At 55.0% G+C, this 15378-nt stretch overlaps 2 protein-coding genes across 3 annotated transcripts; one reads left to right on the top strand and one right to left on the bottom strand.

Moving 5' to 3' along the window:
- GRB7 (growth factor receptor bound protein 7) lies at positions 1–8449 on the bottom strand. 2 transcript variants are annotated; one of them, XM_045488698.1, is made up of 15 exons: positions 8252–8448; positions 4090–4246; positions 3824–3977; positions 3484–3640; positions 3235–3356; positions 3066–3143; positions 2660–2797; positions 2208–2318; positions 1918–2016; positions 1579–1659; positions 1383–1499; positions 1143–1197; positions 928–1015; positions 729–822; positions 1–545 (listed from the first exon to the last, which is right to left on the bottom strand). In XM_045488698.1, exons 2-15 carry the CDS (start codon positions 4239–4241, stop codon positions 399–401), a joined length of 1593 nt encoding a protein of 530 aa, XP_045344654.1. In that variant the 5' UTR covers positions 4242–4246; positions 8252–8448; the 3' UTR covers positions 1–398. The 2 variants fall into 2 exon arrangements, with proteins under 2 accessions (XP_045344654.1, XP_045344655.1); XM_045488699.1 differs by lacking the exon at positions 928–1015 and having other exon boundaries at positions 8252–8449.
- Positions 8450–13834: 5385 nt separating this feature from the next.
- On the top strand, positions 13835–15224 carry MIEN1 (migration and invasion enhancer 1). Its single transcript, XM_045488697.1, has 4 exons — positions 13835–13970; positions 14074–14171; positions 14614–14690; positions 14776–15224. The coding sequence occupies exons 1-4, from the start codon at positions 13882–13884 to the stop codon at positions 14857–14859; spliced, it is 348 nt and encodes a 115-aa protein (XP_045344653.1). The 5' UTR covers positions 13835–13881; the 3' UTR covers positions 14860–15224.
- Positions 15225–15378: the final 154 nt, after the last annotated feature.

Genomic DNA, 15378 nt, shown 5'->3' with positions numbered 1-15378 from the left:
TGTATCAAAAAATAATCTTTATTGTCACTAGTATAAAACGTAGCAGATCAACTGGCCTCTCAGTCTGTACAAAGTGTGGGGCATAAGACCACCTGGGCTACCCCGTTTCTCCCAAAATGCCCTGCCCAGGGCAGTGCCCAGGAGTTCCGTGAAGGGGAGGGCCACCCCTCAAGGGCCACCTGTCTCTTGAGGAGACAGGTCGGGGGTGGAGTGGGTGAGGAGCACTTTCTGCCTGAGGGAGGCAGAGGGGCCGAGGAGAAGACCCTCTGGAGTAGGGGAGCCCTCCAATCGTTCATGAGCCTGTCCCCACCTTCTGCCCCCTCCAAGTCCACCCTGTGAGCACCGGGGGCAGTGGCCAGCCTGGAACAGGCTGAGACCCATGCCTGCTTCTGTGGCCGTCACAGGGCCACGCGGGTACAGCAGTGGCGCAGCAAGCATGGCAGGATGCCACGGTTCAGCTGGTGGAACTGCACAAGCTGCAGCAGGTCCGTGAAGCGAGTCTGGCCGTCATCCATGCTGAAGTAGAGGCGGCCCTCCTCCTCGCTCTGGGGGGATGGCCACAGGGGGCGGGGTGGAAGGTCAGGGAGGGGCTCGAGGGGATCCCTCCTGGTCAGGGCCGAGGCCCCCAGTGCTTGTGCAGGGACAAAGGAGAGAGCGGGAGGCCCCAGGTACACCGCGGGCTGGGGAGCTTCTCGAGGGGGCCTGGTGAGGAGACAGGGATTACTCACCGGGAGGATGAGATAATGTTTGACCTTCTGCAGGTGGCACAGAGAGAGGACAAAGCCTTGTGGGTTCCGTTGACTCTCTCGAACAAGGAACAGGCTGCCAGGAGACAGGGCAACATTACCCGAGGACACGCAGCTGCCGCCTGGACACGGGGCCTCTCCTGTCCCTGGGTCTGTTGGCCTGCTCAGCCCTGCCCCTTACCCGTCCACCAGGCCCTGCTGCCCGATGAGCCGCTGGCTCTCCTCTCGGGAGATGCGTCCATGGAACCAGGGTTGGGTGCGGTGGATGGCTGGAGTTGGGGGAGGCAGATGGGCCGTCACTCTGGGGAGGAGGTCCCCACACGAACCTCCCCCACCGGGAATGCTCAGAGAAGCCACGGCAGCCCCCACCCCTGGGGACGCCGGGTGCTCACCCACCTGCACTGAGGCTCGTGCCTGAGCCTGGGGTGGGCAGGCTGAGACGATGGTTCTTCTGCAGAGCAGTGGGGGACACAGGGGATCAGGGCGTGACTGAGGTATCACCCGGCACCTCGAGAACATAGAGACCCTTTCCGCACCTGGCGGCCCGCCCTACCCCACTCTTCGTCCCACACCATGGAAACCCACGTGGAGAGAAGGTGCCCAGTATAAACATGCAAATGGGTACAGGCCCCTCACCCTCCAGGCCTGGGCCTCCTCCAGGGCTGCACTCAGAGCTTCCCGGGGGTTCTCGATGACACGCCCAGCATGGCCAGAGAAGTCCATGGCCACCAGGGTGTTATCAGAGACACTCCTCTGTAGATGGGATAGGATGGAGAGGGGTCAGACGGGGTCAGGGCACCCACCCCCAGCTAACCCCCCTGTGTACACTCACCAAAGGTGGGGAACCCACACAGGACGGACGCAGGTGGCGAGACTGTGCCTGCTGATAATTCTTATACAGCTGCACCCCATACTGCTTGTTGGAGAGAGAAAGAGAACCTGAGGTCAAGCAGGTGCTGGCAGCTGGGCTGTGAAACCCACACACACCAGAACTCTCCAAGGGCAAGACTGCATCTCTGCCCTGGATAAGGAGCTTTCTGAAGCCGGAGTGAGGACTCCATCCAGCCTTGGACCCAACATACTAACAGAGCAAGGCTATGATGCCCCCTCATTCCTGGGGGCAGAGTTATAATTCCTCACTCATGCCCCCATGCCACTCCCAGGGTCTCACCTTGAAGAGGCGGAAAGCTGCTAACCAGCAGGTGCGGCTCTGCTCATCCTCGCTGCAGAAGACCCGAAGCCCCTTGTGGCCATTTCGAAGCTTATTTGGCTGTAGAGAGAGGAAACCAGCTGGTCCAATATCTGCCATTAGGACCAGATATCTGTCTCCGTAGGGCAGGACACAGGGCAGAGGGCAGGGGGAGGAGTCTGGGTGTCCCAGATGGGAGCTCAAAAGCCCTAGGTAAGATCCCAGGGCCTGAGCAGCTCCCGTTGCCTCCCAGACCAGGCCAGGGTCTTTACCTTGATACAGAAGCCAAAGTCCGTGGGCATCCCATAGAGCTTGCGGCCCTGGGTCACCACGTACACGTTGGACTCGTTCACATCTGCTACATACTGCAGGTGCCTTGGATCCTGTGCAGCACGGGTAGACGGGACTTGTAACAGGCAGACCCTGTCCCCCTATTATTGTCCCAGTAAGCCAGCTGGGGAGATGTCAGGACCAGAGAGGAGCAGAGAAGTGCCTCAGGTCACACAGCAAACAGAAGCAGAGCCAGGGCTCGAACTCAGTTTCACCTGCCTTTCCCACCACTACTTCCTGGGGTAGGTAAGCTAGGAGGAAAAGAGGAGCAGCTGAGGGTCTCAGGGTCCAGGGGAAGAAAGGTCCAGGAGTTCCAACAGGGAAGGGACAACTCCTAGAAGGACCAGGAATGGGATACCCTAGGGGCTGGGGCTGTCAACCTTCAAGACCTCACCTTGGAGGTGCCCTTGGTGGAGTAATAGAGGCCAGACCGGCGCAGGAAGCAGAAGAAGCGTTTCCAAAGCTTCCGTCCTGACCCTCGAAGCTGCAGGAAGCCCTGGATCTCTGGGAAGCTGCCTGCATTCAGGAAGTTCTGAGGCCAGAAGAGAGCAGGAAGAGCGTGAGACGCCAAGAGGGAGACAGGGAGATACACACACACATACACAAAGGCCTTCATAAGAGAAGGTGATCCACATAGATTTACCGTCCCATTTACCAGATGCAGAAACCTGATGCTCAGCCAGGAAAAGTAACTTGTCCGGTCATTTAGGACCGTGCTAAGCCCTCCACCACACACAGGGAAGGCACAATGCTTAAGGGTCAAAAAGCGGCAGGAATCATGACTGGAAATATCCCTTTACCTGGATGAGGTCTTCATGGGATATGCCTGTGTGTGCATCCAGACAGCTGGAGACCATCTTTTCCGGGAACAGGGAGTGCTGGGGGGAAACGAGAAAGGAGCCAGGGATTGAGGGCCCAGGTTGGGGATCAGGGTATCCCAGTGCCCAGACCCCCTTCACCCACACTCACTGGGGAGCTCTTGAACAGTTCATACTTGGCGAAGTTCTTCCGGAAGACAAAGCGGCTGTCTCCACCAATGGGCCAGGCAGCCTGCACTTCCACCACTGACTCGTGGTCCTCCAAGCCCCGCTCTGGCGTCAAGGGCAAAAAGCAGGGCTCAGCGGAGACCGGCCAGGCCTCCCAGATGAGCCACCTGCCCAGCCCAACGTGTGAAGCATTTGCCTCCCTACCCAGGCAGCCCCGTCCACCCCAACTCACCCAGCGCCAGATGGGGGTGGCACTCCACCAGCCCCCAGTTTTCATCGCTCAGGGCGTGAGCCCGCTGCACCAGCATTTCACACACGTAGCGAGCCGTGGCACCTGCCGCCACCTCCACAGACCGGCAAGCCCCATCTTCACTGTACACCTTTACTACCTGTGCCCCGGGAATTGCAGATGACTTGAGGAAGGGCAAAGGGTGGTTATTTCCCTTCTGCTGCTGCTACACCTGCAGGGATTCCTGATCAAATCCCCCAGCCTCCACGGAAGTGGCACCATATCCACCCTCATATCCACAGCATCCCCATATCCCTGCCTTCTCTCTCCCAAGACAACTCACATGGGGGCGGCTGGCGTCTCGAGGGAGCAGCCCCCTTGCACTGGAGGGCCCCCCAAGAATGGGGGTCTGTGAAGGAGGACTGCAGAGCTCAGGGAAGGGGTTGGGGATGGAGGGTAGAGAGCTTGTCCGCAGCTCCTCCTCTCGAAGAAGATTCCTGTGGCCCAAGGTAAGGGGCGGAGAAGAGTTGACTGCAAGCTTCTGTCTCACCCCGGCGCTGACCGCCTCCCCACCACCAGCCCCTCCTCAGCTCCATCACCCCATCGTACCTGCTGGTTGGAATGGGCAGAGGCTGGGACCTCTTCACCTCCCCAGGCAGAGGGGCATCGGGAGGCGGGGGAGTCCCAGGAGGGGTCCCAGGGGTCAGGTACAGATCTTCTGGGGAGCTGCTGAGATGAGGTGGAGACACACCCAGCTCCATAACATCTGAGGGAGAAGAGGGGGCTGGAAGTGGCTGATCTTGACCCCTTGTCCTGGGAAGAGGGGCCAAGAGGACCCAGACCTCCTGACTTCACACAGCTGCCAAGGGGCCCCTCAGAGTTTGCCCAGCACCTCATCGCTCTCCCTCTAACTGGAGTTTCTCTGGAGCCTCTGGGGAAGGGTAGAGTGAGTCCATTTACAAAAAGGGACTTCAGGTCCCCGAGAAGGAAGCATTCTTGCCCCCATCGCAGGTGAGTCAGGGAGTAAAACCTGGTGTTTGGACTGCAAGTCCAGTGCCCTTCTCTTAGCCCCAGTTGCCCAGGGGAAGAGCTAAGAGGGTCCCACTCCGCCACCATGGGGCAACAGACTCCATAACCCACAGACTGTTCGAGGCTCAGACTTTCAGTCTCTGAGCATGCTCTGAGCACAGGGCACTCAGCTCCTCCGGGCTCTGCCCCAGGTTTTTCCAGTGCTTTGTTGCCAGACCTGGTTGCCAGAGCCTGTTGTGGCAACGCCTGCCCAAGTGCTGAGTGATGCACAGAAGGGGAGAAGGAGGTAGGCCAGGATAGGAACCAGGAGGGCAGGAGGCAGGCTCAGCTGCAGTGAGAAGGACAGGACTAACCTGGGGGCCCTGGCCCCAGCAGCCCCCAAACCTTGTGTGCCCTCCCCAGATTCTTCCTCCCGCCCAACTTTCTTGAAGCCCCAATGCCAGAGCTCCCTCCTCTGAGCAGCCTTCCTGGATTTTCCACCTTCAGACTGAAGGTCTCCCTCTCTGCACTGTGCTGGGGACTCTGTGCCAATTACGTGCACCTGTCTTACCCACCCACTGGTCTGAAGACGCCTGGCACTGCTAGGCAAGGCCAGGGTCTTACCCATGTCTTATCACCCACAGGTGCTGCACAGGTACCTGAGACAAGTAAGGACAGGAGAGCTGGGGCAAAAATGCCCACCGGGGGCAGAGGCAGCACGGGCTCCTCCTCCACAGGAAGAAAGACCCCTTTGGCTGGGTGAGGACCTGGGAGCACCTGAGACCTAGGCCAGCGCTGTTAGGCTGCTGGGGGCACCTGGCATTGACCCTCCAGGATGGGGTAGGTCCCGGACTCTTAAGTGAGGGGATCTGGGGGACAGGTGAGTCAGGGTGGGGCGGGACAGCACTGCCTGGGGCTCTCTATTCAACCTTGACTCATCTGCACAACTTCCTGGCTTAGGAGAAACACAAACAACCCTGCCTCTGCCCACCTCCCTCCACTCCCACCCCCAACCTACCAGCCTAGGAAGAATGGGGGAGGCACAGGGCAGGGACAGGATGGGGGAGAAAGAAGCTGCCTGGCCTGCAGCTCCTCTGACATCATTTTCTCCTCCCCACCCTTGGCCCACCTCCAGTCCAGGTGGGACTGAAGTCAGCCCCCAATCTGGTAGCCACCACCCAGCCCAGGAGCCCCCTCCCCCAAGGAGAGAAAAAAGGCCCGGCCTGGATTTCAAAGGCCCATCTGGAGTGGAGCTGACCTCCACTGATGCCCTCACTCACCACAAAGAAGAAACCACGAAGTGCTCTCTATCCTGGCTGGGGCCTACCAGGCTTTCATTCTGATGCTGCTGCCCACCCCTGGAACCCAGGACTCAGTGGCTCAGAGGACTCCTCTACATCAACCCTGGGGGATGAGGGTCCTCCTGACACACTCTTCAGGGTGTCCTGGCTGGAAGGGTACTACAGGAGCAGAAGTAGAAAGTCAAGACACCCAAGAGGACAGACACAGACAGGCAGAAAAAGGAAGGTTGGAGGGAGAGACAGGGAGGGGGCTCAGGGTCCTGCAGGGAAGGGTAAAACACACCCACCAGTGAACATCAACAGACACCAGAACATCAACAACAAAACGCAGTGTCCCCACTCCCATCCCGTTTATCCTCTGGCAACCAGCCCTGGTGACTTCACTCCAGGGAGAGGGAGACTGGGGGAGGGGGGTGTGCAGGGAAGCCAGACAGGATATCAGAGACCAAAACTGGGGTCCTCCTCCACCCCAGGGAAGAGGAATCAGGGCAGTGTTTGGACCGGGAAAGGGGAGAAGATCTAAATCAGAATCAGATTAGATTGAGTCTGGCCTCAGAGGGCTGGAGGGCAGACTGAAGACTTGGGTTTGGCTTTTCCATCCTTCACCCTGCCCTTCAGACCCTTCCAAGACAAGAGAAGAGTGGGGCAGTTAGGACCAAATAGATGAAACTGGGAGAAGAATGGGGGTCCTAGCTGTGGGGCCCTGGCAGGCTCCCTCCCAAGAAACCTGAACTCTCAAACTGGGGCCCTCAGAAAGCTTCTGTTGAAGAAACAGACCCCCATAATCTATCAGTCCCCGAAACACAGCAACTCCACGCCGAAGCTTCCCCTATGGCCTCTCCTGCCCCGCGGCTCCGGCCCCACCCTCCTTCCCGCCGTCCCAGCCTCCTGCCTCCTTGTTTACTTCCTGAATCTCGCCCCACCTGGCTGGCCCCAAGGGCGGGTGGCAGGGCAAGAAAACAAGGCCACCTCCGCTGCTAACCAGGGGAGGGGGAGGGGCCGGCAGGGCCGAGGCCCGGGCTGGGGACCAGCAGGTGGCGGGAAGGCCCCCGTCTGGCCCAGCACTCCCCTCCCCGCCCCCATCGGGATTTATTGTAAGGGGAGGAAGGCTCAACCTTCGGGGGAGTTCTGGGGGTACAGGGCCCAGGTGAGGAGGCGGGAAACCCCTAGGTGACCCAGGGTTGGGGGGAGGGTCCAGGACCCTAAGGCCCCGCCCACTCCCTCACTCGAAAAAAATGACCAATGCGAAAAGGGAGGGTAAGCTCTCTTAAAGTTTAATTTGGGAAGAATAATGGAGTGTCTGTGGAGTTAATCATTACACGCTGCTTGCCTTCGTGGAGGGCTCCCCCAGCAGGATCAGGGGGACAAGGGAGACCAGAGTCCAGGGCAGGCCGACCAAGAGGGGCGGTGGGGTTGGGAGACTTTCCAACGCAAACAGGTGCATTCTCCATCCCCGTAGTGCCAGGGAGACCCAGATTCTGTCTTTGTGCAAACACTACCCCCCCCCAAACATGTACACACACTTTCCCTTGGCCCCACTGCACTGCTGACCCCCGGCACCAGCCCCCCCAGCCTTCGAGCCTTCCTTCTGAAGCCGGGAAAGACCCTCAGGCCTGCCCCGCCCCCACCTTCCCTTCCGAGGGTAGGACCCTGTGTTCTGAGCAGGCAAACAATAGGAGAAGGAGTTCTAGCAACTTCAGGGAACCCTCTCCTCTACTGCCCTCCAAATTGGAGGGTACCCCTTCCCCAGGGGAGACGTCAATCTTTAGTAGAGCCTTGGGGAAACCTCAAACGGGTAACCTCAGGCTGAGCAAGGAATGATCCGAGGCAGCTCTCTGTATTCGGCCCCCCTCCCAGCCCTCTTTCTGGGGAGGTGGGGAGGGGCTTCAGCGGGAAAGCAGCGTCTCTGGAAGGAGAGGATCAGAGATTTTCCTTTCTCAACCCCATCAGCAGCTTTGTCCGGGGGCCAGAGGGAGGCGGGGTACAGGGAGGGAAATAAGGAATAAGGAAGACAGGAAATGAGAATAGGGAAAGACTGAGAGCAGATGGTGAGGAAGGGGCGGGATATGGGAGACTGGAGAAAAAAGAGAAAGTGAGGCCGCCAGAGTAACACAGAAGGAGGCTGGATCTTTCCAAATTGGCCCCAGACCTGCTGCTCCTCCCCACCCTCACGATGAAGGGCCCGTTTCGGTCCTTACCTGCACCCTGGCGTTGGAACACTTGGCTGGGGCCACCGGTTTAGGGAGAGAGACGCCTGGCCCTTAACTACCTGTCCCCCTCCTGCCCCCGCCCTTGGCCTGACATCACTGAAGGGGAGAGGGAAGAGGGGAGCCAGGCGGCTGTCCGTCTGCCCATCAGGGCAGCCTGCCAGCTCCTGGCCCTGAGACCCGCACAGCCTGGGGCCCTGGTGGGGCTGGGGGTGGGAGCAGATTATCGTCTGGGACCCATCCTGGCAACCTTACCTAGAGAAGCCCCAGCAGGAGTAGCAGGACACGGGGTCCGAAGTCCGGTTCTGTCTAGGGACCCCAGATACCTGGACTTGATTTCAAATCCACTCCCTCTTTCCTACAGGTGGTAGGAGGGCGTCCTGACTTTGGAGGTAGAAGTGAGGGTTGGGGGAGGGACAGCCCTATGTGTCCAGGCTTCTGGACGAAGGAAACTAAAATTATCTTGGGCAGGTGGGGGCGGGGCCGGGGGGGGGTGGGAAGCATGGGAGGAGGAACCACAGGAGGAGGGGCGGGGACTCTGACACTCTACTCTGGCTGGGATTGTTTTTGCCCTTCTTAGCCAGCCAGCAGGTGCCAGGGGAGAGACGGGGAAGACAGTCGAACTGAACAGCCTCCAGAGCGAAGATCTGGAGTCCTCGTGACCTGGGAGGGAGGGGCTGGGGGCTGGAAGGTAAGGGGAAACGACCGGCGCACCCTTCCCCAGGCTCCTCACCAAATCGGGTCTGCTCATTGGCCAAGCTAGGGGGCCTGTCTGCGGCTCTGAGTCCCACTTGATGTGGCAAAGAGCACTCAGCGAAAGAGGGAAGCCAGCCAGAGGGGTGTCCAGCAATAAGGCCTGCCCCTTGACCTCCAGCCACAGTCTGGCCACCCAGCCTGCACCCTGGCCCTCAGAGGCACCCAGAGTATGTTCTCCCTTCTTTGCAAAGTCCAGGGTCTCAGCTTCTTCTGAAATTGAAAGAGTTAGGCAGGGTCTCATGGTGAGAGGAGTGATCTGGGGGAAGCTCTGGCCAGGTGCCAGGGGACACGCCCTCCCCCCCCCCCCCCCCCTTAGAGCCATCACTTTAGCTCACTCTTTCAGCATTAGGCACACACAGGGGTCAGGGAGAAGGCCTGGATCAAAGGCAGTGGTCACCTCCCAACCAGGAGTTGGTGACAGTTGGGTAAACAAACAGTCCATAGAGTGATAAGAGGTCTGCCCTGGGGGACCATCAAGGAGTGGCTCTAGCCTCAACTTTCTCCAAATGGGTTTTCCTTGGAAAAACCAGTATAAGTGGACCAAGCAAAGAAGTGGGGGAGGGGACAAGGTCACCTGGGCCATGGAGCAGCTTGTGCAAAGCACAGTAGGCAATTCACTCAATCATTCCTTCATTCGTTCAGTTAATATTTGTTAAGTACCGGGGCGCCTGGGTGGCTCAGTGGGTTAAGCATCCGACTTCAGCTCAGGTCATGATCTCACAGTCTGTGAGTTCGAGCCCCGCGTCAGGCTCTGTGCTGACAGCTCAGAGCCTGGAGCCTGCTTCAGATTCTGCGTCTCCCTCTTTCCCTGCCCCTCCCCTGTTCATGCTCTGTCTCTCTCTGTCTCAAAAATAAATAAAAAAACATTAAAAAATATATTTGTTAAGTACCTACTAAATGCCAACCGCAAGCTTGGTACTGGGGAAAAAGTGGGGAGAAACAAAAACAGATCCTGCCCTTATCCTCATGCAGCCCAGTTGGAGAGACTGATGTTAACCAAAGAATCACACATGGGCACCTGGGTGGCTCCAGTCGGTGGAGCATCTGACTTCGGCTCAGTCATGATCCCATGTTTCATGAGTTCAAGCCCATATTGGGCACACTGCTGTCAGTGCAGAGCCCACTTTGGATCCTCTGTCCCCCTCTCTTCCCCTCCCCTGCTCATTCTCTCTCTCTCTCTCAAAAATGAGTAAACATTAGGAAAAAAATCACACAAAAAATAAGGGGCACCTGGGTGGCTCAGTCAGTTAAGTGTCCAACTCTTGATTTTGACTCAGGTCGCAATCTCACAGTTCATGAGGTTAAGCCATGTGTCAGGCTCTGCGCTGACAGCTAGGAGCCTTCTTAGGATTCTCTTTCTTCCTCTCTCTCTACCCCTCAGCTGCTCGCTCACTCTCTGAAAATAAACTAAAAAAAAAAAAAAAAAAAAAAGAATCCCACAAAAATAAGAAATGACAGGTGACAAATATGCTGGGAAAATGACTCACCCAGGGAGTTGGGGAAGCCTTCTCCGCAGAAGTGACAATTGAGCAGAGGGGAAGCTAGGTCTGGAGCAGGGAGAAGGTTGAGATTGGTGGGTGGGAATGGGGGGGGCACCTTTCATGATGGGGAAACAAGTGCCAAAGCCCTTGGCAGGAGGGGACACAGCACACAGAGGCAGAGTGGGGTTGAGAAGAAGGAAGGAGAGGAGGCCACACAGGTAAGCTTGAGCAGGTGTGGAGAAAAGCAAGCGTTTCGGACTGAGCTGTGTTTCTCCAAGTGTAGCCTGTGACCACCTGCCTCCACATCTCCCTAGGCTTGTATAAAAAAACAGATCCCTGGGCCCCTCCCCACCTACTGAATCTCAGTCTCTGGGGCCAAGACCCAGGAATGTGTGGTATTGACAAGCCCTCAGGTGGTTAAACCAGGTTTAAGAGCCATCCATCCTGTCTGTCCAGACAGGCAGGAACTATGGGCAGAGGCCAGACCCTGCAGTGTCTTTCTGGGCTTGAGCAGAGGCGAAGAGAAGTGGGCAGATTTATATTTTGGAAAGATCGCTCTGGATGTTGAAGGATGGGGTAGAGAAGGAAGCCAGAGTCGGAAGGCTGTAGGATTCCATGTATAGGCTTTCTGGAGGGGGTGGAACCATAAGGACAGAAAGCAGATCTGGGGTTGGGGAAGAGGGATCGGGGTTGACTGCAAAGAGCACAGGGACTTGTGAGGAGGTAATGGAGCTGTTCTGTATCTTGGTCATGGTGGTGGATATACAACTATATGTTAGGACTCGCAGAAAGGTACACTCAAGAGGGCAAAATTTACTCTGTATAAGTTATATCTGAGTTTTGTTTTTTTTTTTAATTTTTTTTTTCAACGTTTATTTATTTTTGGGACAGAGAGAGACAGAGCATGAACGGGGAGGGGCAGAGAGAGAGGGAGACACAGAATCGGAAACAGGCTCCAGGCTCTGAGCCATCAGCCCAGAGCCCGACGCGGGGCTCGAACTCACGGACCGCAAGATCGTGACCTGGCTGAAGTCGGACGCTTAACCGACTGCGCCACCCAGGCGCCCCATATCTGAGTTTTTTTTAATAAAAAAAAAAGAAACGACAACAAAGAAAGAATAGTTTTATAAGTTAATGGAATAGAATCAAAAGTCCAAATATAAACCCTTACATTTCTGGCCAAATGATTTTTGACAAAGGTGCAAAGACAATTCGGGGCGGGGGGGTGGGGGGGGGAAGATTAGTTTTTTCAGTAAATGGTTCTAGGACAATCAACATGCCAAAAGATGAATTTAGATCGTTACCTCACACAATCTACAAAAATTAACTCAAAATAGATCCTAGACCTAAACGTGAGAGCTAAAATGAAACCTCTGAAGAAAACCATGGGGAAAAAAATCTTCATGACCTTGAGTTAGGCAGAGATCTTAGATGCAACAGCAAAAGCACAAGTAACAAATGAAAAAATCAGTAAATTATACGTCATCAAAGTAAAATTCTTTTTGCACTTCAAAAGACACCATTAAGAAAATTTAAAAAACAAAACAAAACACCTGTTAAAGACTGGGGGAAAATGTTTGCAAATCACATATCTGCTTAGGGACTTCGTATCCAGAATATATAAAGTACTCTTATGAATCAATAATAAAGAAACAAACAACCCAATTAAAAACGGGCAAAAGATTTGAAGAGATGTTTTTCCACATAAGATAGAAGGATGGCTAATAAACACATGAAAAGGTGCTCAACATCATTAGTCATTAGAGAAATGCAAATTAAAACCACAATGAGATACCACCCCACGCCCACCAGGATGGCTATAATCAGAGACAGACAATAAGCGTTGACAGGGATATGGGTAAACAAATCCTCATATAGCTGATGGGAATGTAAAATGGTACAGGCACTTTGGAATAACAGTCTGGCAGTTTCTCAAAAAGTTAAACATACCATGCAACCCAGCAATTCTACTAAAGAAATGAAACACATGTACCTACAAAGACACTTGGGCGTTCATAGCAGCATTATTCAAAATAGCTAAAAACTGGAAACTGGAAACTCAAATGGCCATCAACCGGTATTGAATAGATCAACAGAAGGTGGTATATCTATACGATGGGATACTGGAAACCAACAAAAAGGAAAAAAAAACTACTGTACGTGATATAGCACGGATGAACCTCAAAAACTTTACACTGAACAGGGGTGCCTGGGTGGCTCAGTCTGTCCAGTGACCCATTCTTGGTTTAGGCTCAGGCCATGATCTCTTGGGGTTCATGGGTTCAAGTCCCGTTTGGGGGCTTGTCCCAAGCCTGCTTGGGATTCTTTCTCTCTCCATTTCTTTCTGCCTCCCCCCATCCCCTCTCAAAACTAAATAAACATTAAAACACACACACACACACACACACACACACACACACACACACAACTTTATACGGAATGAAAAAAAGCCAGAAGCAAAAAAAAATGGATATTATAGCATTCCATTTATATTAAATGTCCAGAAAAGGCAAGTTTATAGACAGAAAGCAGATCAATGGATGCCTAGGGCTGGAGCCAGGAGCTGGACTGACTGCATACACGCAGGAGTGACCTTTCTAGGTTGATGGAAAGGTTCTGTAACTGGATTGTAGTGGTGGTGGCACAATTCTATAAACCACCGAATCTGTTTTTATTTTTTTTATTTTATTTTTTTTTAAATTTTTTTTTCAACGTTTTTTATTTATTTTTGGGACAGAGAGAGACAGAGCATGAACGGGGGAGGGGCAGAGAGAGAGGGAGACACAGAATCAGAAACAGGCTCCAGGCTCTGAGCCATCAGCCCAGAGCCCGACGCGGGGCTCGAACTCACGGACCGCGAGATCGTGACCTGGCTGAAGTCGGACGCTTAACCGACTGCGCCACCCAGGCGCCCCCCGAATCTGTTTTTAAAATGCATGGTTTGAAGAGATGCTGATGTAGGTAACCTATTAGGATACTACGGTGGGACTCCGGGGAGGAAAAAGGCAGCGAGACAGCCTCCATATTTGGAGTTGGAAAATGGGAATGATGCCGGCCCTGTAGTGAGAGCAGGATGAGATAGGGGAGGTGCAGGAACAGGACAGGAGTGATGGGAGCATGGAGCTTGAGGAGTGGGAACCCCGAAGTCTAAGGGTCCCAAATGCAGGGGAGAGGCCGTCACTGCCCCGCTTTTGCTTACAGTTTTGGAGCTTAAGAATCAGAAGTACTTGAGTGCTTAACCATGAGATGGTTTAAAAAGTCATCAGCATGTTTGCAAGAAATGGCAACCATTCCACACTAACCGCCAACCCCAGGCCCTGAGTTCGCTTGCCCCATCACTTTCGCTTCCTTTTGTAACCTGGGAAGCGCTTTACAGTCTAAGATATTTCAGTAGGTTATATAAGACGGTGACGTCCAGCAGATACGAGGTGCGGGGAAAGCCTGGAGCTCTGAAAAGGTGGTCTGGACGGGTCCACCCGGCCCAGAGTCCTCAAACCGAGGATACGGTCAAAACGCAGCAGTAACTGCGGCCTGCAGGAGGCGCCCGGACGTAGCGCGCGGCCCGCCCCGCCCAGCGGCCCCGCCCCGTCACGTGCCCGCGGCGTCGCGTCACACCCGGAAGCAGCGGCTGGAGCGGAGTCGGGAGCAATGAGCGGGGAGCCGGGGCCGACGTGTGAAGCGCCCCCTCCCGGGGAGATTGAACCGGGTAGTGGGGTCCGCATCGTAGTGGAGTACTGGTGAGCGTCTCCAGCCTGTGGGGTGTCCGGGCCGGACGGGGGTGGGTCCACGGGAGGCCCCTCCCCCGAAAACCCAAGCGGACCCCAAGCGTCTTGTCCCTAGTGAACCCTGCGGATTTGAAGCGACCTACCTGGAGCTGGCGAGTGCCGTGAAGGAGCAGTATCCTGGCATTGAAATCGAGTCGCGCCTTGGAGGCACAGGTGAGGCCCACAGAACACCTGCTGAGTCAGTGTTCTAAATCTCAACTCTACCACTTTCTAGTTCTGGAATTGCCTGTTTTATATAGTGTCCAACAGTGTCTGGCAAATGTCCAACCAATTCGAGTCCCCTCCCAAAGGTGAGGGCGTTACAGATGAAGCCTGTAGGGAAAAACGGGCAAGACTGCAGAAGTGTGGGGTTGGAGGGGAGGGATTCTTCCATTGAGTTATGAAGCCTGAATTCAAAGGAAGGACACACAGGTGATGCCTCCCCCAGGTTCCTTTGGCTTGAGTCAGGGCTAGGAAATGGCTTAAGTAACAAGAGTCTCTAGTGGGGCTGGTGGGGACATGAAGGAGCCTGTGTGAAGTCTAAGAAGTGTGGAGAGTCTCTCCAGACTTGTCTGTTCTCAGCATACAGTTCATTCATTGATTTATTTTATACCAGGGGCCTTTGAGATTGAAATCAATGGACAGCTGGTGTTCTCCAAGCTGGAGAATGGGGGCTTTCCTTACGAAAAAGATGTGAGTATTTACAATGTTGGGAGGCCTCTGTTCACCCTGCCCCTGCAGTGCATCATCCCATTCCACGTGTCTGCCCTCTCTCTAGCTCATTGAGGCCATCCGAAGAGCCAGTAACGGAGAACCCCTAGAAAAGATCACCAACAGCCGTCCTCCCTGTGTCATCCTGTAACTACACGTGATTCCGGGTTCCTGCTCTGTTCTGAGACCCACGCCTTGGTCTCCCCTTTGGTCCTGCTGAGGGCTCCCCACTGCCCTCACTTAGCTCCTGGTAAGCTAGGAGACTCTGGCCTCCACTTTGTCCCTTTGGGTACCAGGAGGGAATAGAAGCTGTTGTGGTCTTAGGGGTGGGAGAGAGACCCTCTCCGTGGACCTTTCCATAGCCACCTTCTACCCCTTTCTAGGATCAGTGCCCAAGAAAAGTCTGCTCCCCACCTCCAGCTTAGCCATACTGGTCAAATGCCACCACAGTTATAACTTATTTTCCACTAGCCCTGGGCAATGTCAGCTATTGGCAATAAAGTGGCACTACAAATACCTGTGCCCAACTAGTGTGTTTTTGTTCAGCAGATGTGGGGGATAGTAGCAGAGGCCAGCCCAGCCTTTATACCACCAGAGTGGCTATGCTGGGTAGGTGGGCTTTCTGGATAGCTACTTCTATTTCATTTCCTCTCTCATAGCCGAGGCAAGG

This window comes from Leopardus geoffroyi, chromosome E1 (assembly GCF_018350155.1).
Source record: "Leopardus geoffroyi isolate Oge1 chromosome E1, O.geoffroyi_Oge1_pat1.0, whole genome shotgun sequence".
In the NCBI taxonomy this organism is placed as follows: Eukaryota; Metazoa; Chordata; class Mammalia; order Carnivora; family Felidae; genus Leopardus; species Leopardus geoffroyi.
The sequence above is the reverse complement of the archived record's forward strand: the minus strand, read 5'-3'. Positions and strand labels throughout refer to the sequence as shown.